The sequence below is a fragment of the Primulina huaijiensis genome, chromosome 2 (genome assembly GCF_012295235.1).
Source record: "Primulina huaijiensis isolate GDHJ02 chromosome 2, ASM1229523v2, whole genome shotgun sequence".
Taxonomy (NCBI): domain Eukaryota; kingdom Viridiplantae; phylum Streptophyta; class Magnoliopsida; order Lamiales; family Gesneriaceae; genus Primulina; species Primulina huaijiensis.
In genome coordinates, this window is record NC_133307.1 from 1,092,595 (window position 1) to 1,116,686 (window position 24,092).

General features: G+C 36.9%; 3 protein-coding genes across 3 annotated transcripts in view; all 3 read right to left on the reverse strand.

Annotated features, from left to right (window-relative positions):
- The window catches only part of LOC140963002 (double-strand break repair protein MRE11-like), a 65,295-nt gene extending 51,790 nt beyond the window's left edge, over positions 1-13,505 (reverse strand). Inside the window, exon 1 of the mRNA XM_073422199.1 lies at positions 13,483-13,505. The gene's annotated coding sequence lies outside the window, so the exon portion shown is untranslated. The remainder of the gene's footprint in view (positions 1-13,482) is intronic.
- LOC140963037 (uncharacterized) overlaps positions 12,718-24,092 on the reverse strand; it is an 18,890-nt gene continuing 7,515 nt past the window's right edge. The window contains exon 7 of the mRNA XM_073422255.1: positions 12,718-12,791. The gene's annotated coding sequence lies outside the window, so the exon portion shown is untranslated. The remainder of the gene's footprint in view (positions 12,792-24,092) is intronic.
- Positions 12,787-24,092, reverse strand: part of LOC140963030 (serine/threonine-protein kinase ATM-like) — a 23,493-nt gene continuing 12,187 nt past the window's right edge. The window contains exon 5 of the mRNA XM_073422243.1: positions 12,787-13,557. Coding sequence (XP_073278344.1) covers positions 13,444-13,557 — 114 coding nt within the window. The 3' untranslated portion in view covers positions 12,787-13,443. The remainder of the gene's footprint in view (positions 13,558-24,092) is intronic.

The window sequence follows — 24,092 nt, forward strand, 5'->3', positions numbered from 1 at the left end:
CCTATTTTATGAAAATATTTAAAACACCAATATTATTACAAAGTCTAAAACCATGACCTTAAATATTAGAGTAAGAAATTCCACCTTTTGCAAAAATACAAATTTAGAACCGCAACAAGACGCCTACCTGTATGCTTCTCATGGTCATCGTAAACTAACTATATGTTGGCAGACTGAAAACAACATAGATATTTTCCAAACACTATAACAACTTTGAAATAACACAAAGGAAATCAAAAGAAAGATACCATGTGAACTTTAATAGCTATGTTTCCACACAACAAGGTCATTCTGTTTTGAGGAGTTGATGAGAAAAGACTCTCATAAATGTTTCTACAAAGCAGAGTTGTTCAGTTTCGAGTTGGATAAAAGATAAGAAACTAAGAGAAAAATACCAAATACATGTGTTTGAAAAGAACTCTTGAAGTTATTGTAAGAATACAAAGTGAGAAGTATAATGGGTTCTTTCCAGTAAAGTTCTCCTGGAATAGTAGGATGAGATGAAGCACAAAACAAAATAAAAGAATTGAATAAACGAGAAGTATAATGGGTTCCAGACGGTGGAAAATTTAACGGAAATTCTCAAACAACAAAACGTCTGTAGGGTATCCATCAATCGACGCAACAATTTAAAGCCAATTAATTGAATATCGGTTGTGCAAGGGATTTATTTCACAAAATATTTACCTAGAAATATTAAAGGCGAAAATTAAAATAAAATATAAGAAAGAAGCATAAAAGAAGGCCAATAGTAAAGCTTCTATAATTCCACGTCGCTCGCACAAGATATTAGGAGTTACGATTTATTTTAAAGGTGTATGTCAGTTAATACACTGGTCTACCAAGGTTTCCTCTCTTATTGCGCTCAAGAGACAGCATATGATTAATATTTAGTTAGTGCTTATATAACATAACCAATGTTCACATTTTAACATATATTAAGGTGAATGATGCTAGATAAGTAAATGTCGTCCAGAAGTATGTAATACGTAGTATATGCAATGTTAGAATAATTCATTTTTTATAACCGGAGGGCTAAAGCATCTAATAAACTGATTTTTTCCCAGAAACGATACTATATTAAACAATAAAAATCTAATAGTTACAAAACGCGGACAAGAAATTGGCAAGGTAAAAAGCGAAAAAAAAAAAAGCAAGATCATTCTTTTTATTAGAAACGAAAGATAGCATCAAGCTGTCCTTGACCTTCAATTTAGGAGTCACTCATGACCAATGCGGAAATTTACGATGTTTTAATACATTATGAGCACAATCCAGTCTATCCCCAATTTATGGTTCTCACAAGCCATTATAAAGAAAAGTGAACAAAGAAGCATCGACCGCATCCTTCCCCACAAATGATACAACCAAAGCTTGCATTAACAACTATCCTTCTTAATTAGCATATGACTATAAATGGCAAATACTTTGGAAATGATCTTCCAAGGAACAAAAATAAATTAATATATTTTACTCTATGCATATAATGTGATATACCTCATTCAAGGGAAAAGCTGACTTCAACGCTGCTTACACACTTGGATCAGTGAAAAACATCAATAAAGAAAGTATAAAGGAAACTGATGACAAAAATATACATTAGAAAAAAGTTTGAATGGTGGTATGCCTTAAGCAAGCAAACGGATGAATGGGCAAATAAAAAGGAAAAAGAACCAACAAAGCAAAAACATGACCAAAACAACAAGGATAAGATAATTGTGCACCTGCAAGACCCTAACAAGAAAAAAATAGTTCCCTCCTGGTACCCAAAGAAATCAGTTTGAAATGAAGGCAAAAGAAAAACATAAATAAAACACAATCTCCTCTCCTTCGATCAAAAGGTATTGTTATTAACCAAATTAAAAGAATAAGAAAATATGAAAGCATCCACCACACAAGGAGGAGACAAATAGACTACAGGAATACAAATTGGCGCTGGATGTATTCATTTGATCAAGCTCCTTGCTCGTCACATGATTATTCACATCCACATATTGTTCTAGTAAATTAGGAGTATTGCAAACATTTAACTACAAATCAAAATATCAATTTAGTATTGTTCAAGATACATTTATACTTTTATCGTGAGTTGCAAACCAGTACCGAAATACGAAATTATTTATAGATTAATGAATTTCCAGGGATTTTCCACCTAAATTTGGTCTATCCTCTAAGTGTTACCTTACAAGAGAAAAAACTCCAACAAAGCCCAAAATAATGTTATCTCGAAGATCATCGGGAATATCTCCAGGCGGGTTTTCAAGAAGTGAATGAAGTGCCAAGGTCGAGCAGAAAACATCTTCTTTGGGGTTCATCTGACCGATATTTTATGTGCTCAAGCATGTTTCAACCTTTTCCATGTGCAGAAGCACAAGATCTGTCCATGATTGGCACGATATAATGAGAACAGATCTTTACGACATATTATAAAGCAAGGATCCATTTGCCGACAAGCAACTATCAACTCTTGGAACAATTTTCTAAGATAAAGTAATATTTAGATCCGAAAACTTGATGTTTATTATTTTATGTTATGTTGATTTTCTTCATATTTGTTAATAAAATGATTGTTGCATTATCATTTTCCTCGAGACACATCAAATGTTTTTATCATAATTAAATTTTTTTATATCATATAAATATGTCAAATAAATTTAATCTCTACAAATATTTATATTCGTTAGAAATAATAAACATGTTATAATTAACTATTTTAAATAATTATTAAACAACTAAACTAAATAAAAGAATTATTCACAGTTATGAAATATTTAAATTAAATTATTTTAAAAAAATTTAACTTAATTAAGGAACACAAAGAGTAAAAGAAAGTGTTTCAATGCTATTGATTTGGCTATGCAAAATGATGTTGCTCCAACATGAAACCTGGAGCCGGTTGGAGTCCCTCTGAGGTAGCCCGACAATTCAAGGCAACGAGTGAAACGTCTGCTACATTTTTCTTTTTATAAATAATCATAAACTCGAAAATTACTAATTAAAAGAACTTAACATTTCTGAAGGATCGTTTGTGCTAGCACCTTCGAAGATGGTTCAAACAAAATATTCTCCAATGAGCTGCAATAGCTCGTGTTATAAGAATGTTAACACCGATGAATGAAATCGAGTTTGGTTTAAAACCAAGCGGAAGAAACTCGAATTAATCCTTCGTGAAGAAAACTGTTTATATTTGAAATCATTTTAACTTATATAAACTGAATAACAGAAAAGCAAATGATCAGTTGTCGCATATATCAGTTCAGTTATAGTAAGAACTGAACTGACGAATGCTCTAATTGATCAAGTCAATTTGAAAACAATAGTTAATCAGTTGAGTACACAAGATATGTTTTTGGATGTTCGGAGACTTTAATTGCTTCTACGTAACCCCTTCTACCATCTCGGGTAAGATCCACTAGAAGACTTTGATTGATACAACTACTTGTACAAACTCACCCAGCTTAGGACTTACACTGCTGCCTAACTGAACTCCTAGTCTAGACTGAAGGCAACACCTTCCAGCCAACACTTCTTTAACGTCTATGTGTCAGACTACATACACAAGTTTAATGTCTTTTTGCAAGACTGTATTTTGAGTGGTGGTGGTGTTCGTGTGTGAGAATTGAACAATGAATACACCGGAAATGTGTTCTCACACACTGATGGAAATGAGCTTCTAAACTAAGCTGATAATACGATGAAGTATCCCTCTAGGCTGAATGCTTCTTGAAAGCAGATAGGCAAATAAGCGTGCTCTTTTCTTTTAACCAAACTCTCTCTGGTTTTCTCTCCTCTACTTCGTCTCCACTGATTTTCTCTTATATAGGCGGGAAACTGAACGTACAATGAGACTCAATAATTGTATACGTTGCATCTTCAATTTGTTCCTTGGACTTTGTGTCTCAACTTTTCGACTGACCTTCTGGAACGTTTGTCTTTAATGCTCTGATGCAACGTTCATTATTGTCCTTTGACTGGACAATTGCTTTGTACCTTTGTGCATAGCTGGAATCCACTTGAATGAGTTTGTCTTGTTCTTCAACTAAAAGATTTTAACTGATGCTCCGAACTGGTCAGCTGAACTGATCTTCAGTTGGGCCAGCGAAATCAGTTGACTCGTCAGTTGAACTGATTCCGCTCTTGTTCAGTTGACTGATCAGTTGGACTCTTCATCATTTGAACACTCCTTCGGCTGGCCAGGCTTCTGAATTTCTCCTGCTGAACCACCTATCAGCTGAACAATCAACTGAACTGCTCATTTGACATATCAGTTTGCCTGATTCAGTTTGTGCGATCAGTTGGGTCTTCAGTTTGCGATTCAGACAACTCGTAACTGATCCTAGCTTCTGCACACTAAGGTAAATCATTAGTAACAAAAATAACAAGTTTAGTTAACATCAAAATCAAGAATAGATTGCGAAATTGTTGAAAAGTTCCAACAATCTCCCCTTTTTTGATGATCACAAAACTCAAGCAATTAAAGCGGTAAACACGAATTTAAAACACTTTTAAAAACTTTTAAGGTTCAAGGGTTAGTACATTAAAACGACGTTAAAAGCTCCCACTCAACAACTGAATTTAAAAACAGGTTAAAAGACAATTTTTCAGTTTGAGGATAAAATAAAACTCCCCCTCAAAAACTGAATTTAAAATCTCGTATTTGAAAAGTAATTATCTAAGCATCCATTCAGAGGTTATAATCATTCAAGCAATGTAAACAAGAAATCTGGAAATATCCATTCAGTCACAACGAAACACAACTGCATAAACATGATGTTTATTTAATCAAATAAACTTCCTTGTATTTTACATTTGAGTACATGCATCAGTTGTAAGGAAAATTGCTACTACAATAGCATATTTTAAATAACATCAGTTATCAGTCGGTTTATGTATGACATAACTGGATATACCAACAACTGGTTGCCTTGACTGCTTGAAATGTTGCACTGGTCATGAGTTCAATTTGCTAGAGAAACGAGCTAATTTGCCTTTAACTTGATTTCTTTGTTGGCTAACTGGTCGAGCAGACTCTAATTAACTCAACTGATGCTGAACCGCATTGATCTGATATATCAATGAAGCGGCGTTATATTGCTGGTGATTAATCTCCATTTTAATCATCCAACATCCCAGCATGGCTAAGCTTCGTTTGTTTGTCAGCTGATCTAATAGGCTTGCAACTGAAATCTTGTTCACTGAACAATTTAGCAGTGCATCTTTACAGTTGAAGCTCAGGACCCTGCAGGCTGATTAAAACCCAAATCTCTAAGTCGAGAGAAGTGGCGACAATGTTAGTTGCAGAGCCAATCCTCTCAACCCTTCGCAATGAGCGTTAGATAAACATTTTCAAATAATTTTGAAAATAATATGAAATACTTTTAAATAGTTTTTAACACTATTTTAAAGTAACAAATTTTAAAACACAGTTTTCTTCAAATGTTCTTCTTAGAACAACTAGCTCTGATACCAATTAAAGGATCGTTTGTGCTAGCACCTTCGAAGATGCTTCCAACAAAATATTCTCCAATGAGCTGCAATAGTTCGTGTTCTAAGAATGTTAACACCGAAGAATTAAATCAAGTTTGGTTTAAAACCAAGCGGAAGAAACTCGAAGAAATCCTTTGTGAAGAAAGCTGTTTATATTTTAAAACATTTTAACTTATGTAAACTGAATAACTGAAAGCAAGTGATCGGTTGTCGCATATATCAGTTCAGTTATAATAAGAACTGAACTGACGGATGCTCTAACTGATCAAGTCAATTTGAAAACAATAATTAATCAGTTAAGTACACAAGATATGTTTATGGATGTTCGGATACTTCAATTGCTCTTACGTCACCCCTTATACCACCTCGGGTAGGATCCACTAGAAGACTTTGATTTATACAACTACTTGTACAAACCCACCCAGCTTAGGACTTACACTACTGCCTAACTGAACTGCTATTCTAGACTGAAGGCAGCACCTTCCAGCCAACACTTCTTTAGCGTCTATGTGTCAAAGACTACATACACAAGTTTAATGTCTTTGTGAAATACTGTATTTTGAGTGGTGGTGGTGTTCGTGTGTGAGAACTGAACAATGAATACACCGGAAAGGTGTTCTCACACACTGAGGGAAATGAGTTTCTAAACTAAGCTGATAATACGATGAAGTATCCCTCTAGGCTGAATGCTTCTTGAAAGCAGATAGGGAAATAAGTGTGCCTTTTTCTTTTAACCAAACTCTCTCTGGTTTTCTCTCCTCTACTTCGTCTCCACTGATCTTCTCTTTATATAGGCGGGAAACTGAACGTACAATGAGACTCAATAATTGTATACGTTGCATCTTCAATTTGTTCCTTGGACTTTGTGTCTCAACTTTTCGACTGACCTTCTGGAACGTTTGTCTTTAATGCTCTGATGCAACTTTCGTTATTGTCCTTTGACTGAACAATTGCTTTGTACCTTTGTGCATAGCTGGAATCCACTTGAATGAGTTTGTCTTGTTCTTCAACTGAAAGATTCTAACTGATACTTCGAACTAGTCAGCTGAACTGATCTTCAGTTGAGCTAGCGAAATCAGTTGACTCGTCAGTTGAACTGATTTCGCTCTTGTTCAGTTGAATTGATCAGCTGAGCTCTTCATCAGTTGAACACTCATTCGGCTGGCCAGGCTTCTGAGCTTCTCTTGCTGAACCACCTATCAGCTGAACTGCTCATTTGACATATCAATTTGTGCGATCAGTTGGATCTTCAGTTTGCGATTTAGACAACTCGTAACTGATCCTAGCTTCTGCACACTAAGGTAAATCATTAGTAATAAAAATAACAAGTTTTTTTAACATCAAAATCAAGATTGCGAAATTGTGGAAAAGTTCCAACAATTTCCATAAATCAAACTAATTTAACAATTAAAATCTCAAGTGCATAAAATCCCTAAATCGTCAACTAACCAAAAATCTTACGTCGACCTTTAAAAAGATCGACTAACAATAAAATAAAGCGTGAAAATCTCTAATAAAATCATTAACAATAATTTTTTAAATCTTTTATCTATCAAGCTAGTGCAGAAAATAAATGTCCCTCAAGAGTGTACTGTCGCACTCGATCCACTCAAGCGTCAGCGCTTCCCTCAATATAATAAAGTCTCGCAACATTCAAACCTAGTGAGTCTAATGACTCAGTACGTTCTGAACATGAGTAGCAAATAATACATATACAATCACAAGCATTAAAAATCATACTTTTATTTAAAATAGCTTTCAAGCATAAATAAATCATAAATCGTAAAATCATTTAATCGTAAAGCTTTCAATCCTTTATCATTTTGGGGTGAAGTTTGATCCTCGAAAAGGACTAGCTTTTATCCTCTGGTCGACTGATCAGTCTTCAGCTCCACATGGCCCATGAGGACGGACACTAGGCATCGCCATGGAAATACGATCGTCGGGCTCTCTCTGGGGTCTTTTCCGGTAAATTGGCACCCTCTGGGGCCTTTTCCCTCACGACATTCCCACAAAATTGTAAGTTCACTGTTCTTTCTTAAAACGGATCCCCCACATATCCTCTATCCTTTGTCACGGTCATTTCACATCCCTCAAAATATTTTTCCTTTTCTTTTAAAAGCATAAAATATCATAACTTTCCAAAAATAGCATTTTAACAGTAAAAATTGCACAGCTTTATCATAAATCATAAAATATCATATTTTCATCAAAATCATCATAATAAATCATTTAACATGCGTTATGACCCTTCGGGACGCTGCCAAGCTTTTTCGTAATACCCAAGTGTAAAATGACCGTTTTTTCCCTAGACGTAAAATTTCTCGATTTTGACTTTTTCTTACTTTTAATGACATTGGCTTATCCCAAATAATTATTTAGGCTTAAATCTAATTTTTTTTCATAATTTTATTCAGCTTAATTCGAGGCTTTCGATTTAATTTCCTATTTACTAATTCGTGAAGCGTTTAATTCCCGAATTAATTCAAAAACTTAATATTTTCTTCCCAAACTTTAAACATAGACTTTTTATTACCTAAACTACCCTTGTAAGCCATGAACCACCCCCGTGGACCCATGGTTCGAAACATATTCATTAATTTCGCAATTTGGACCCTAGCAAGAACCCACCGAGCCAACTCCCAATTCCATCGAGCCACGGCCGAGCCACCTCGAGCCAGACCCTCTCCAACCAACTAACGGACCCTCCAGACCATCCTAGACTCGTTGAACCAGCCCCTACATGCCGCGCGAGCCCTACGTACAAGACCCAAGAGCTGCACGAGTTCCCTATTGCCGCGGTCGAGCCATCAGCGAACCACCCTGCACCAACCCCTGACCCGACCCCTGACCATCCTCCCTAGACCCTATTGGACCAACCTTGAGCCACCCAGCACTAGCCGCGAGGCCCCTTGGCTGCTACTGCTGCTGCTGCCTTACCCGTGTATGGGGGAGGAGTCCATCTTCGCGTGGACTCTTCCCCAGCTGTTTTCAACGAGTCTTAGCCATGCTAGGACTCTTCCTAGCCCTAGACCACGCCCACTCAAGGCCCTAACCGACCCTAGTCGAGCTGCAACCCAAGCTCCCACCTAGCCGAGCCCTTAACCCTCCTAGTGCACAAGGAAAGTCTCGAAACCTTAGGACTCAACTCCCTTGCCTTCCCCTCGATTTCCAGCATGTATTCAACCCTTAGCGACTTTTTCCCCATCCCCAAAACATCTCCTAATAGCAGCGTGTCCTTAGAAATCATAGCTTTTTTCATATAAGCGTAAAATCGTCATATATTTGAAAATAATCGTTCTACCGTAAAAATAATCAAACACCTATATTTTTCATGCATAAACAATTAAACATGCATATTATGATTTGAATGATTCGTCAAATGGTTTAGAAAACGTGACTTCGCGTTTTAAAACGCTCGAATATTCAATCGTCGGCATGGGGCGCGAAGGAGAACAAACGGGCGATGAAGACTGCTTGCTTTCGTCCTTCTCCTTATTTTCGAATTTAGTGTGTGTTGTGTGTGTGCAATGCGGCTGAATGGTGTTTTGAAACACTTAGGAATCCTTTTTATAAATTTAATTTGCATGTTAATAGGCTTAGGTTTGGGCTTCCAAGTATAGGATCAATTGGGCCTACTCAATTTTGTTAAATTGGGCTCAATAACTCTTATTTAATTAAAATATAAACAAAAAAGCATCTATGTTATTCACCACGCGAAATTATGTTAATAAACAACATTATCAGATTGCTTTCATTTTCTGAAAGAAACGAAAAATTCAAACTAACCTGAACACCCATCATCCTGGTATTGTTAATTATAGCTTGGCGAACATCTCTTGAATGTCTTTGGAAGTGACTCTCACGGTGCTAGAGTTTCTTTACAGAGAAACGGAGGTAGAATCAAGAGATGGCTCGGGGAGGAAGAGCTCAATTACGAGCAGGGGTATTTGTAAACTCAAGAAGAGGAGTTGGAGAAAGAGCGGCGAAAAGTCAGACCGCGAGAATAATCGATAAACAAGATTTCACGATTATCTATCTCAGAATATAAGTTATTTTCTCTCATAAAGATCCTCTAATGAAGCAAAAGAGCAATGCTACTGCTTTAGAAGATCTTAAAAACCTGTAATAAAGGAAAAAACCAACAGCTCTCAATGTAAATTAGACATCGTGTCAATTCTGCTCCACTATAATTGTTCAAGCCAAAGAAATATTACATCGGCAGAACAAAATAAAAAGGAAAATAAGTTGTGTTTATAACACATTTCACCATATTGTTTCAGCAGCAGAAATATTATAAATTATTAAAAAAATGTGAACGAAAGTAATAAAGAACATACCTGCAAAGAAGTAATCTTGGTGGAACAGAGTGAGTCTCTTTACAAACTGTAAAGACTAAAAACACTCTTATAAAAAAAATAAGATGTGAATGAAGAACCCAGGCGGCTCGAACATGATGGTACAATGGTAATAAACATGAGGCAGGCAGCAGTAGCTTAGCATTTTTGATGTATTTTCTAGAGGAAGTCACGTAATTAATCAAATATATCAAATTCATGGAAGGGCTCAAGTTACTGATATAAGATACAGACCAAAAGTAATACCAAAAGTAATGAGTAATTGCGATTAAAAACTGTGAAAGTGAATGCGGTAAAACAGCCTTTTACAGTTTAGACATACATTCTGAAATATATAACAAACTTTTATGTATTCAACCATAGATGAATCAGCGTCAATGGTAAGTTGTTGGAGAAGTAATACACTTTGAGATGGATGCAGTTACACATAGCTTCTTATCAGATCCACAAGGGATACGACATTCAACCAACTCTGACACTAAAAACTATCAAGTGAAACGTTAATCTTATCAACAAGATGGAAACTTTTAGACAGCTCCTTACTGCAAGAATATAGCGATAAAAAATAAAACACTTGAGCAATTAGAAGAAACGAGGAAAAACTATAGACAACCTATCCAAGAAGTAATCCACAATAGTTTGAATTGTACATGCAATTGTATCTTTACAAAAGAATGGAAGTGGACAATCAGGAGCTGGAAGCTAGAGATAAAGTATGGTTCACTATAGAAACCTGCATACAAAGCGAAGAAACTAACATCACAACAAGGAAGGTTGCATCACATAGAATGACCGAAACTATGAGGATGGGAGGCTAAAGATGTGCATGTCAAATCTTTGCTCATCAATTCAATGACAAAGGCTGATGTTTGTGTAGTGTGGAACAGCTAAAGAAGTTTGGAATACGATAAAAAAGAACCATATTGATGTGTCAAATTCTTCTCAAGTCTACAAGCAGATCAAGATATCATTCCAGCCACACCAAAGAGATCGCCCTCTTGTGGAAGAATTTAGTGAGTTGGACACAAATTTCTGGTAATTTGATTAGTGTAGGCCAAATGATATGAAATGTCCATATGATATTGAGAAACTAAGGAAATGTACTGCTACGGAACGGATCTATGAAGTCTTTTAGGTCTTCACCACAATCTACGTCAAGTTAGTATTCAGAGTTGGGTTTTGGCATATTGATTATGGGCAACTAATCTTATAGTTAGCAGACCCACCATATTTATCACTCTATTGCCCCCAACTGTTCACAGGGCTCGGCTCCTATGTCCATCTCAGGGGTTGAAACATCATATTTTCTCTTAGACTCTCCATTTCATCCATCTTGTTTGTACCTATTGCCCCCGATCTTAATTCTATTCTGGAACGTTTATTTCTTAAGTTGTTTAAACATGTTTTGTTTCTAGTTCAAGGTGTGAGTTATCAACTTCTGCTAAGAAACATTGCATACCATTCAAACTAGGTTTCAGTAAAACTCCAATTGATGGCGAGTTAAGCATAGAGAACGGAACTTTTTAATTGCAAGTAAATTAGACTATTGATTCAGAAAACACTTCCACAAATTAGAATTTAAATTGGTTTCCGAGACTAAAACTTGATATATACAAGTAACAAACATAGGTTAATATATTCATTTTTTTTTTTGATAAGAAACATAATATATTAATGATAATAAGAATTTTTGTTACAAACGGCGAATAAGGTTAATATATTCATATTAGTTCATGTTTTATCACAATTTAGAATAAAAGAAGAATATTTCAAAGAAACACAATTAAATTACAAACTAATGCAAAATGTACCAAATAACATGCAGCTAACTTTCCACGTGAGATGTTAAAACAATATTATAGGCAGTAAGTGAAATGTACCATTTGCTTCTTAATGAGTTCATCCCTTTCATGCTCAGAGATATCAGCGATAAAAGTAAAATAGAAGTTTCCAGCACTCTTGATCCCCTATCCCACCCAGCTTTCTTACTGCAGTGCATTGCCAAACAATAGACAGAGAAGATATGCACAAAGAGACTCTAAACTGAAGCAGCACAAGTCTAGCAAGAACCTGGGAAAAAGAATGATAAAAACAACCAGAGCATTAAAAGTTCAAGACATTCAACAGCCAAAATGTTATCTTATAACCCTGAACAGGGTATTATCATTATCAATTCCCAAATATCAATCCACATCGAGTCAACGCGACAAACAACTACTCTATACTTAAATAATTGACTCAAGGTTATGAGATAAAATTTTATAAAATATAGAAAGCACAAAAAAAGTGTAAAGTCGATGTCGTATAATTAAATTAGTCAATGGGTTGTATAGCGCGCTTCCTTAGATAACTGTCCAGAACATCACCGACTAGTTCTGTGAATAAGATATGGATACTTGGGAAATTAAGACGAGATCAAATGCAATATAAAGATGTGGCTACTTTACTTTTCTACTTGTACCTTTGGTAAAACTTAAGACTATATCAAATATCGTCGCACACCAAAATGTGGAGACGAAAGTATACATATTCTTCAATCCCACGTCATTGAAAAGGCTTCATAGCATTCATAAACCAAAAAAACATGGGCTAATTATTTGATCCATGCCTCTCTCTTGGAAACTAATGGCTGGTACTTTTTCGGTTCACAAGAACTTTTCTGGCAAGAACAGGTTGTCACATCTAATACGAAATACAATTGCTGATTCTTTAAAAAAATTCATGCGGTCTCTTTTAGAATAATCAAGTATTACTTCATCCTAATTTTGACTAATGAATAAACAATAAAAATCAACACATAAATAAATATTATGGAATTTGTTAATATCTATTCATGCCACTACACATCACCATACCGCAATGTTCCGCTTCTTATCGCTAAAAAGATATTAACATTTTCTGCAATAAATAAAAGACGTGTTTGTAATAATTAAAAAATATTGGTACCTTAACTCTATTTTCTCACTGTGCAGTACAAGATGCATAAGATGCAAATTGAATTCAAAAAACGAAAACACATGAAAACACACTTTTAGAATGCAATCCATGCAAATTGAATTCAAAAACTGAAATAAAGAAAAGATGTGAAGATGAAGGAAAATTATTTTTCCATTCAAAGAATTTCAAAGAAACACACAAATTTGCAGTCTTAGACACAAGAGGAAGAATAACTAACACAGTCATTTAGTATGACATATAGCAACAGGAAACAAGCACAAAATAATAACAGTTGCATCTCAAGGAATGAAGCAAAAATCAAATCCACCATTTTAACGCATTTCATGATAGTGGGATGGTAACTCCTTCCTTTCTACCTATTTTATGAAAATATTAAATCACCTACATTATTACCAAGTCTATAAACATGACCTTAAATATTAGTGTAAGAAATTATACCTTTTGCAAGAGTACAAAATTATAACCACAACAAGACGCCTACCTGTATGCTTCTGATGGTCATCATAAACTAACAATATTTTGGTAGAGTGAGAACAACTTAGATATTTTCCAAAAACTCTAACAGCTTTGAAATAACACAAAGGAAATCAAAAGAAAGATACGATGTGAACTTTAATAGCCATGTTTCCACACACCAGAGTCATTCTGTTTTGAGTTGTTGATGAAAGAAGATGCTTACGATTGAGGTGACGTTGCAAAATGTTGGCAAACTCCGCATAAGGCGGTTCCATATCACATGCCAACCATTGCCAACCTGCAGAATTATTTCAAATATAAAACAAAAAATATGCACAATAATAATAAATAAATAAAAAAGAATAGCAAGCAGGTCCCTGCATTAGACATCGTACAAACACAGTAACTCATAGAGTGGACCAGAAAGTTAATGGAGTTTATTTTTCATTATCCTTAGTAAGCCCCAATCGCCATCCAAACATAAAGACATTTAATTAGAACATTTTTCACCAAAAAGGGAAGTTAACAGAAAGATTCAGAAAAAATATCAACGAGAGTAAGACAGAGAGATGCGAGAGAGAGAGAAGTAGCGAACGTAATATGTTTTAATACATCATGAGCAACAATCCAGTCCATCCACAATATATGATTGCCACAAGCCATTATAAAGAAAAGTGAACAAAGAATCCTCGACTGCATCCTTCCCCACAAATGATACAACCAAATATTGCATTAACAACTATTCTTCTAAATTAGTATATGACTATAAATGGAAATACATTGGAAATGATCTTCCAAGGAACATATAATAAATATATTTTTCTCTATGCATGTAATGTGATATACCTCATTCAAGGGAAAAGCCGACTTCAGCGATGATTTCACACCTGGAGCAGTAAAAAACATCAATAAAGAAAGTCCAAGCAGATTCCTTCAAATGTTTTATCATAATTAAATTTTATATCATATAAAAATAATGTCAAATAAATTTAATTTCTACAAATATTTATATTAGATAGAAATAATAAATATGTTATAATTAACTATTTTAATTATTTATTAAACAATTAAACTAAAGAAAATAATTATTCACAGTTATGAAATAAATAAATAAAACTATTTTAATTTTTTTAACATAATTAAGAAAAAAAGAGTAAAAGAAAGTGTTTCAGTGCTATTGAATTGGCTATGCACAATGTCGTCGCTCCAACTTGAAACTTGAAACCTGGAATTCCCCCGGTTGGAGACACTCTGAGGTAGCCAGACACTTCAAGGCAATGAGAGTCACATAGATATCAAGTTAGTGAATGTCAAACTCATCAGTGCATCATGTGACATGTTTACTTAACCCTGATCGTGACTCCATAAAATAACCAAAGGCATAACACTAATCATGACTAAACAAATACAAAAGTTCATGGGATGATTAAGCATCACCCTTGTTTGATAAAATTTATTCAATATTTAGTAGCAGATAGTTGGATACATCAAAATTCATTCAAATTACAAAAGTATAATAATCACATATTCACATTACCAAAAAGTTGGATATAATTACTGAATTCAATTAGCTTTAAAATTATATAAATGCAGGAGACTAGTACCACAAAATGCACCTATAATTCATTGTCAAAACTGCTGAAATATTAATCACATATTCACATTACTGAATATTTCATTCTTTTTTTATATACTTGGCAAAACTTGCTTAAGACTATATCAAATATCGTCGCACACCAAAATGTGGAAGAGGGGAGCATACATAATCTTCAATCCCACGTCATTGAAAAGGCTTCATAGCGTTCATAAACCAAAAAACATGGGTTAATTATTTGATCCATGCCTCTCTTGGAAACTAATGGCTGGTACTTTTTTGGTTTACAAGAACTTTTCTTGCAGGAACAGGTTGTCACATCTAATACGAAATACAATTATTCTTTAAAAAATTTGATGCGGCATCATTCAGAATAATCAAGTATTACTTCGTCCTAATTTTGACTAATGAATAAACAATAAAAATCAACAGAAAAATAAATATTATGGAATTTATGAATATCTATTCATGCCACTACATGTCACCATACCTCAATCTTTCGCTTCCTATCGCTAAAAAGATATTCACATTTTCTGCACTAAATAAAAGAAGTGTTCGTAATTGTAACCTACCGTAATTTTTACTACTTCAAAATTTGCGAAAAAATTTAAGATTTTCTTAAACATAAAATCTATAAGGTCTTCACTCATCATTCATCATATTAATATTTGAAATCAACATCACCAAATAAATTTTCCAACAACATACTTGTTTCAAATGTCTCGCATCCAACATAAAAGCAGAGTATTTTAAACTTTTCATAAAAACATAAACTTAGTGGACCTCGGGTTTAGCCTTCCGCTCAGTCCAAACATGCCCCTTGGTCGCCACCTCCTGTCTCCTACACAACATACTCACCTGCATCAATCAAGTCTAGTAAGTCTAAAGACTCAACACGTATAAACTGGAGATGGCAAGTACTACATAATAAAACAACATAAAATTTCAAAATATAAAATACATACTTGAAAGTTGAACCTACATCATAAACTTGAACTTACATACATACATAATTAGACGTGCCATCAACTTAAACTTTTCATAAACATACTTGCATACTTTAACATACTTGAACATACATAACTTCAATATTTTTTTTTCGTAGAGGATGTTTCAAAGCAAGTGACCCATAACATAATAAATGCCTGATCAGACAAACCACAGTACTGGGCTGACAGAAACGTATCCACTGCCACATACATAAGATCCCCGTTCATAATTTAACGGGCTGGTTGGTCCCCGTTCATAATTTAACGCTTTCCAACCTCGATCTAACCCGTTCATAATTTAACGGGTGGATTGGTCCCCGTTCATAATTTAACGCTTTCCAATCCTAAACATAATTTGGTCACAAGACATTTAGCACACCTCAAAAACTTAAAATATTTTCTTTGCACGTCATACATACTTACTGGGTGTCGAGGGATTCGTTGGACTTTGACTGGGGCCGTTGCTGCAACATACTACATGAAATTTCATAATTACCTTGCATAACTTAGACGTAAATATCATGCTTACTCTCAAGCTCAATAATTTCTTAGGATATTCTATAATTTCCAATAACACGACTTTGATAAATCCTTGCACTAAACCATAACATCAAGCCTCAAAATCATAAATAAATTTTCCTATAATACGTGAGTACACGGACCCCGACCCCGGGTCCGTGTACAGGTCAGTCTAGGTACTGCCAAGTAATACTCAAAAGGAATAGGAGGCACGGACCCCGTGCCTAGGTCCGTAAGGGGTCCGTGTTGGCTCGCAAAAATGGCTACTCGGAGGAAACAAAGGCACGGACCCCGTGGAGAGGTCCGTGTCCGGGTCCGTGTACCTGCGGTGGCATGAAACTTACGAAAATTCTGAATGTGATATGCTTAACTCCCTCGACTCGACTGCACAGACCAAGAATCAACACCACGAGCTCATCTTAGGCTACTAATTCAATGACCCAAGCCTAAACAATTGTCCCAAAACAACCAAAATCACAATCAACCCAACAAACCCGTGAACGAGACTTTTTGACAACAAACGGTTCTATACGACATTCAATCTCCCAAGCGCCTAACGACAAGAAACGAAGCTTCATTATACATCCCAACATCATAAATAATATACCTATATGCAGCAACGATCACCCGTCGATCCCCAACGAGGCCTGCAACATAAAACTTCAAGAACACAATTTTTGTAAAAGTTGCAGTTTGAGCAGTCCCACGAAAAACTCCATAACTCACTCAATTCTAATCCAAAAATCTCGAATTTTATATCAAATCGAAGGCATTAAAAAGTTCTACATTTTTGTTGTTGAAAGTTTTCTCAAAATATGAACCGAAATTTCGCAGTTTTTACCAGAACAATAAAAACGAAAATTGTAGATCTAAAAATCGTTTCAAAAGCTGTTCCAACGTATTTGCTCAAACTTCTACACATCATACACATGATTTTAAGCATAAATAACAACACACGCATAATATGACATGATCGATACAGAAAAGAGAGATTATACGTGCCTTTGACGATTAAATAATACCGAAACGACGACACTGAAGCGGAGACGGAGCGAGAGACGATCCGGGACGAAGGTGGCTCGATTTTCTTGAAATAAACTCAACAAAATATTGCTGGAAATTTCAGAGGAAAGGAACGATTGCTGAAGAAGAAGTTGGAGAGGAGAGAAATGATATAGAGGTTGATGGAGGAGAGTTTAAAGAAAAATTCTCTTCTCTCCTTAGTCAAATAAAATAATAAACATGTGTGTTTTGTTTGTGTGTATACGTGTATGAGTGTGTGTGAAAAGGTGTTGGAATAATTGAATATTTTAATATGTGTGTGTGGTGTGTAATAAACCACCTAATTAGTAATTATAAAGTGTTTTTAAATAAATAAATCATGCTAATAAAAATGTTGACAAATCAAAAAAAATTAATAAAATTCTAATCCCATAATAAATTTACTAAAATCCCCTAATTGATAAACTTTAAAAGTTTAAAAATCCTAAAATGACATAATATTTAAATTAGGCTTTAAAAATATTAAAAATTCATAAATTATTTAAAATGCCTCAAACCTAACTCAAAATAAAATACCACAATTAAAGTCACTAAAAATCATCCCGGTCTCATTTCCTCGATCCCGCCTCGAATAATCGTCTGAAACATAAAACTCAAAAAAACATTTTAACGTAGATCAATTAAACATAAATATTAAAATAATGAAAATTCATAAATTAAATAAATGCATAGATTTTACGTATACTGATTTTTTGGGCTTTACAGTTTCTCCCCACTTATAAAAATTTCGTCCTCGAAATTAAGTCTTACCGAACAACTCCGGGTAGCGAAGTCTCATGTCTGCTTCAGCTTCCCAAGTGGCCTCCTCCACTGATTGATTCAGCCACTGGACTTTGACTAGCTTAATCGTCTTGTTCCGAAGCCTACGCTCTTGCCTGTCTAAGATTTGAATCGGTCTTTCCTCATAAGACAGATCTGGAGTCAACTGCAATGGCTCATGGCTCAGAACATGCGAAGGATTAGCTAGATACTTCCTCAACATAGAAAAGTGGAACACATTGTGCACTCCGGACAAATTCGGCGGTAAGGCTACACGATAAGCTAGAGTTCCAACTCTATCAAGAATTTCGAACGGTCCAATAAATCTCGGACTAAGCTTGCCTCTCTTCCCAACTCTCATAACGCCCTTCATAGGTGCTATTTTGACGAATACATGATCACCTACGGCAACCTCAAGATCCCTTCTTCTCTTGTCAACATAACTCTTTTGACGGCTCTGGGCGGTCTTCATTCTGTCACGACTCTTGCCTCCCACATCTGCAGTCTACTGAACACTCTCTGGACCAAGTTCTGATCTCTCACCGACTTCATCCCAATGAATCGGTGATCTGCACTTTCTTCCATATAGTGCTTCATAAGGAGCCATACCTATAGAGGATTGAAAACTGTTGTTGTAGGTAAACTCCACTAGAGGTAACTTCGACTCCCAAGTCCCCTGAAAATCAATCATAAAGGCTCTCAACAAATCCTCCAAAATCTGTATCACACGCTCAGACTGACCATCTGTCTGCGGGTGAAACGCTGTACTGAAAAGCAACTTCGTCCCCATGGCTGCATGTAAGCTCTTCCAGAAAGACGATGTGAACCTCGGGTCCCTGTCGGACACGATCGAAACTGGAATCCCGTGCAAACGGACTATATCCCGGATATAAAGCTCTGTATACTGAGTCATGGAGAAAGTCGTTTTCACCGGTAAGAAATGTGCTGACTTAGTGAGTCGGTCCACAATAACCCAAATGGCATTAAAACCCCTAACTGATCTTGGCAACCCAACGACAAAATCCATAGTGATATTCTCCCATTTCCACTCTGGAATAGGGAGTGGCTTAAGCATTCCTGCTGGCCTCTGATGCTCTGCCTTCACCTGTTGACAAGTGAGGCATTCTGACACAAATCTGCGGATGTCTCGCTTCATCCCTGGCCACCAATACAAAATCTGTAGGTCTTTGTACATCTTGGTACCTCCTGGATGAATAGAATACGGAGATGCATGTGCCTCTGACAAAATATCCTGTCTAATTGAATCAACACTAGGCACCCACATTCTATCTCTGTATCTCACAATACCATCGGACACTGAATAGAGTACACTGCCCTTGGCTTCATCTTTCAGCCTCCATTTCAATAACTGCTCATCTGAAGGCTGACCTGCTCGGATACGGTCTAACAAGGAAGATTGGACCATCAGATTAGACAGCTTAGGAGCTCTGCCCTCGCGATAAACTTCCAAGTCAAACCTTTGAATCTCAGACTGAAGAGATCTCTGCACTGACAGCTGTGCTAAGATTGCTACCTTTCTACTCAAAGCATCTGCCACAACATTAGCTTTCCCTGGATGATAGCTAAGTTCACAATCATAGTCTTTTACTAACTCCAACCACCGTCTTTGTCTCATGTTAAGTTGTTTTTGCGTGAAGAAATACTTTAGACTCTTGTGATCAGTGAATATCTGGCATCTCTCGCCGTACAAATAATGTCTCCAAATCTTCAAAGCAGAGACCACGGCAGCTAACTCGAGATCATGAGTCGGATAATTCTTTTCATGCACTTTTAACTGTCTGGAAGCATAAGCTATAACCCGACCATTCTGCATCAATACTGCGCCCAAACCGAGCTTAGAAGCATCGGTGTACAACACAAAATTATCTTGTCCTGCTGGCATTGCTAACACTGGCGCTGTGATAAGAGCTTGTTTCAAGGTATCAAAGCTCTTCTGACACTCTTCACTCCATATGAATTTGACATTCTTCTTGGTCAATGAGGTGAGTGGCACTGCTATCGAAGAAAATCCATGAATAAACTTTCTGTAGTAGCCTGCTAAGCCTAGGAAACTGCGGATCTCTGATGCATTCTTCGGCTCAATCCATTCTTTAACTGTCACCACCTTAGCTGGATCCACCTCAATACCACTGCTAGATATTATATGTCCTAAAAATGCTATTTTCTCCAACCAAAATTCACACTTACTGAATTTTGCATACAACTTGTGTCTCTGCAAAACCTGTAACACTGTTCTCAAATGCTGACTATGCTCCTCATGGCTCTTCGAATATATAAGAATATCGTCAATGAATACTATGACGAACTGATCGAGGAACGGCTGAAATACTCGGTTCATGAGATCCATGAAAATAGCTGGAGCATTTGTCACTCCAAATGGCATCACTAAGAACTCGTAATGCCCATATCTGGTCCTGAAAGCTGTCTTGTGGACATCTGCATTCTTCACTTTCAGCTGATGATACCCTGATCGAAGATCTATCTTAGAGAACATGGTAGCTCCCTGTAACTGATCAAACAAATCTTCGATTCTAGGCAACGGGTACTTATTCTTGATCGTTACCTTGTTCAGCTCACGGTAATCGATGCACAGTCTCATGCTCCCATCCTTCTTTTTCACAAAGAGCACTGGCGCGCCCCACGGTGAGAAACTCGGGCGGATAAATTCCTTGTCTAAAAGTTCCTGAATCTGTTGCTTAAGTTCTAGCATTTCTGCTGGAGCTAATCTGTACGGTGCCTTAGAGATTGGCACTGTGCCTGGCATGAGATCAATGGCAAACTCCACCTCTCTATCTGGTGGAAGGCCTGTGACGTCATCTGGAAAGACGTCTGGGAAGTCCCTGACTACTAGCACGTCTGCTAAAGATGGAGTGAGTACTTCAAGTGCAGATGCCATGCTGGCTAAGAAAGCCTGACAACCCTTGGAAATCAGTCTCCTCGCCTGGATGCAGGAGATCATGCGAGGAAAACTCCTCCATCTGGATGGCTCAAATAAAAACTGCTCCATTCCCAACGGTCTAATCAGTACTGATCTTTTCTGAAAATCAATCAGAACTCTGTTCTTAGTCAGCCAGTCCATTCCCAAAATAATATCGAACTCTGGCATTGGTAGCAGGATCAAATCTGCATACACTAAATGGCCATGCAATTCTAGATCGATATCTCTGACCACTCTAGTAGCTAACAGCTCTTCCCCTGATGGGACTACCACTGAATAATTCACGTCGAGGCCGATGGTCTTGATATCCAAGTGACTAGCAAACGTCTCTGAGATGAATGAATGGGTGGCTCCTGAGTCTATCAAGGCCTGAGTAGCTATTCTCTTAATGAAAATATTTCCTGAGAGACGTTAGCACCACACGAAACTTATATCACAGAATTACTAACAGTAACCCAAAGCATAATAGGACTCAATATCCCAAGTCACACAAGATAATACTAGCACACTAATAATCCCAAATAAAAATTTCCACATGCAAGTCAAAATAATACTGAGTTTAGGTAGAAAAGTTTACCAGTCAGTAGTGTAGTGTCTGGGTTCGCCTCCTGAGCATGCATGGCGAATACCCTACCCTGAGTTGGCTGCTTCCACTGTGGGCATTCTTTCAACATGTGGTCAGTAGCTCCACATTTAAAACATTTACCTGACCCATACAAGCATTGCCCTGGATGCTGACGGTTGCACTTAGGGCACACTGGAAAATTAACGGGCTTCTGAGGCGCCCCCTGCTGCTGAATGGGACCCTTGCCCCTCGGCGGTCCCTGATAAGGCTTCTTCCCTGGTGGCCCCTGATACGATTTCTTAAATTGAGGCCTCTGATACTGCTGCTGCTGCTGCGGTGGAGCCTGATAGGGCCTCTTGCCCTGCCTGTCTGCCTCAATGTCTCGCTGGTCTTGCTCTGCCGCCAGCGCTCTAGATACGGCGACTGCATAAGTAGTAGGGCCAGCTACCCCCACGTCACGGCGCAAGATCGGCCGCAGTCCATCCATGAAATGCCTCCGCTTTGCTTGGGCATCATTCGCAATGAGGGGTACGAAGTAACACCCCCTCTCAAACTTTCTGACAAAATCTGCCACACTACTGTCTCCCTGTCTCAGCGTCATAAATTCCCTGGTCAGACGAGAGCGTACCTCTTCAGTGAAGTACTTGGCGAAGAACACTTCCTTGAATCCCGTCCAAGTCAAAGTCTGCAAATTCACTGCCACTGACGCACTCTCCCACCATAGCCTGGCGTCCCCTGACAGAAGGAACGTAGCACACCTGACCCTATCAGCATCGGTCAGCTCCATAAAATCGAAGATTACCTCTATGGACTTGATCCATCCCTCGGTTATCATCGGGTCAGTAGTACCCGAAAACTCCTTCGGACTCATCCTCCTGAACCTTTCATATACTGCCTCTGGTCTAGACCTCTCCTCAGGGCCTACAGTAGTCTGGTTCCTCGCAAACTGTGCGAAAAATTGCGTCATACCCGCAAGCATCTGTGCCTGCATATCTGGTGGTGGAGGAGGAGTAGCCCTCCCTCCATCATAAGTCTCTCTGTCCTCATCCCTTGCTCCACGGGCAATCAAACGTCTAGGAGGCATACTGTTTTAAAATTTACCCAACATGCATGAACATAATATAAATTACATAAGATGCACATAACTTAAATTTTAAATATACCCATGCAGAAATCATGATTAAATACTTATTACATGACATAATTTCAAAACTTTAAAACTCACTGACTGGAGATGGAACTTCGTGAGCTTCTTGTGACTGGCAGTAGGCATAACCCTTTACAAGAACACGGCTCTGATACCAACTGTAACCTATCGTAATTTTTACTACTTCAAAATTTGCGGAAAAATTTAAGATTTTCTTAAACATAAAATCTAAAAGGTCTTCACTCATCATTCATCATATTAATATTTGAAATCAACATCACCAAATAAATTTTCCAACAACATACTTGTTTCAAATGTCTCACATCCAACATAAAAGCAGAGTATTTTAAACTTTTCATAAAAACATAAACTTAGTGGACCTCGGGTTTAGCCTTCCGCTCAGTCCAAGCCTGCCCCTTGGTCGCCACCTCCTGTCTCCTCCACAACATACTCACCTGCATCGATCAAGTCTAGTGAGTCTAAAGACTCAACACGTATAAACTGGAGATAGCAAGTACTACATAATAAAACAACATAAAATTTCAAAATATAAAATACATACTTGAAAGTTGAACCTACATCATAAACTTGAACTTACATACATACATAATTAGACGTGCCATCAACTTAAACTTTTCATAAACATACTTGCATACTTGAACATACTTGAACATACATAACTTCAATATTTTTCGTAGAGGATGTTTCAAAGCAAGTGACCCATAACATAATAAATGCCTGATCAGACAAACCACAGTACTGGGCTGACAGAAACGTATCCACTGCCACATACATAAGATCCCCGTTCATAATTTAACGGGCTGGTTGGTCCCCGTTCATAATTTAACGCTTTTCAACCTCGATCTAACCCGTTCATAATTTAACGGGTGGATTGGTCCCCGTTCATAATTTAACGCTTTCCAATCCTAAACATAATTTGGTCACAAGACATTTAGCATACCTCAAAAACTTAAAATATTTTCTTTGCACGTCATACATACTTACTGGGTGTCGAGGGATTCGTTGGACTTTGACTGGGGCCGTTGCTGCAACATACTACATGAAATTTCATAATTACCTTGCATAACTTAGACGTAAATATCATGCTTACTCTCAAGCTCAATAATTTCTTAGGATATTCTATAATTTCCAATAACACGACTTTGATAAATCCTTGCACTAAACCATAACATCAAACCTCAAAATCATAAATAAATTTTCCTAAAATACGTGAGTACA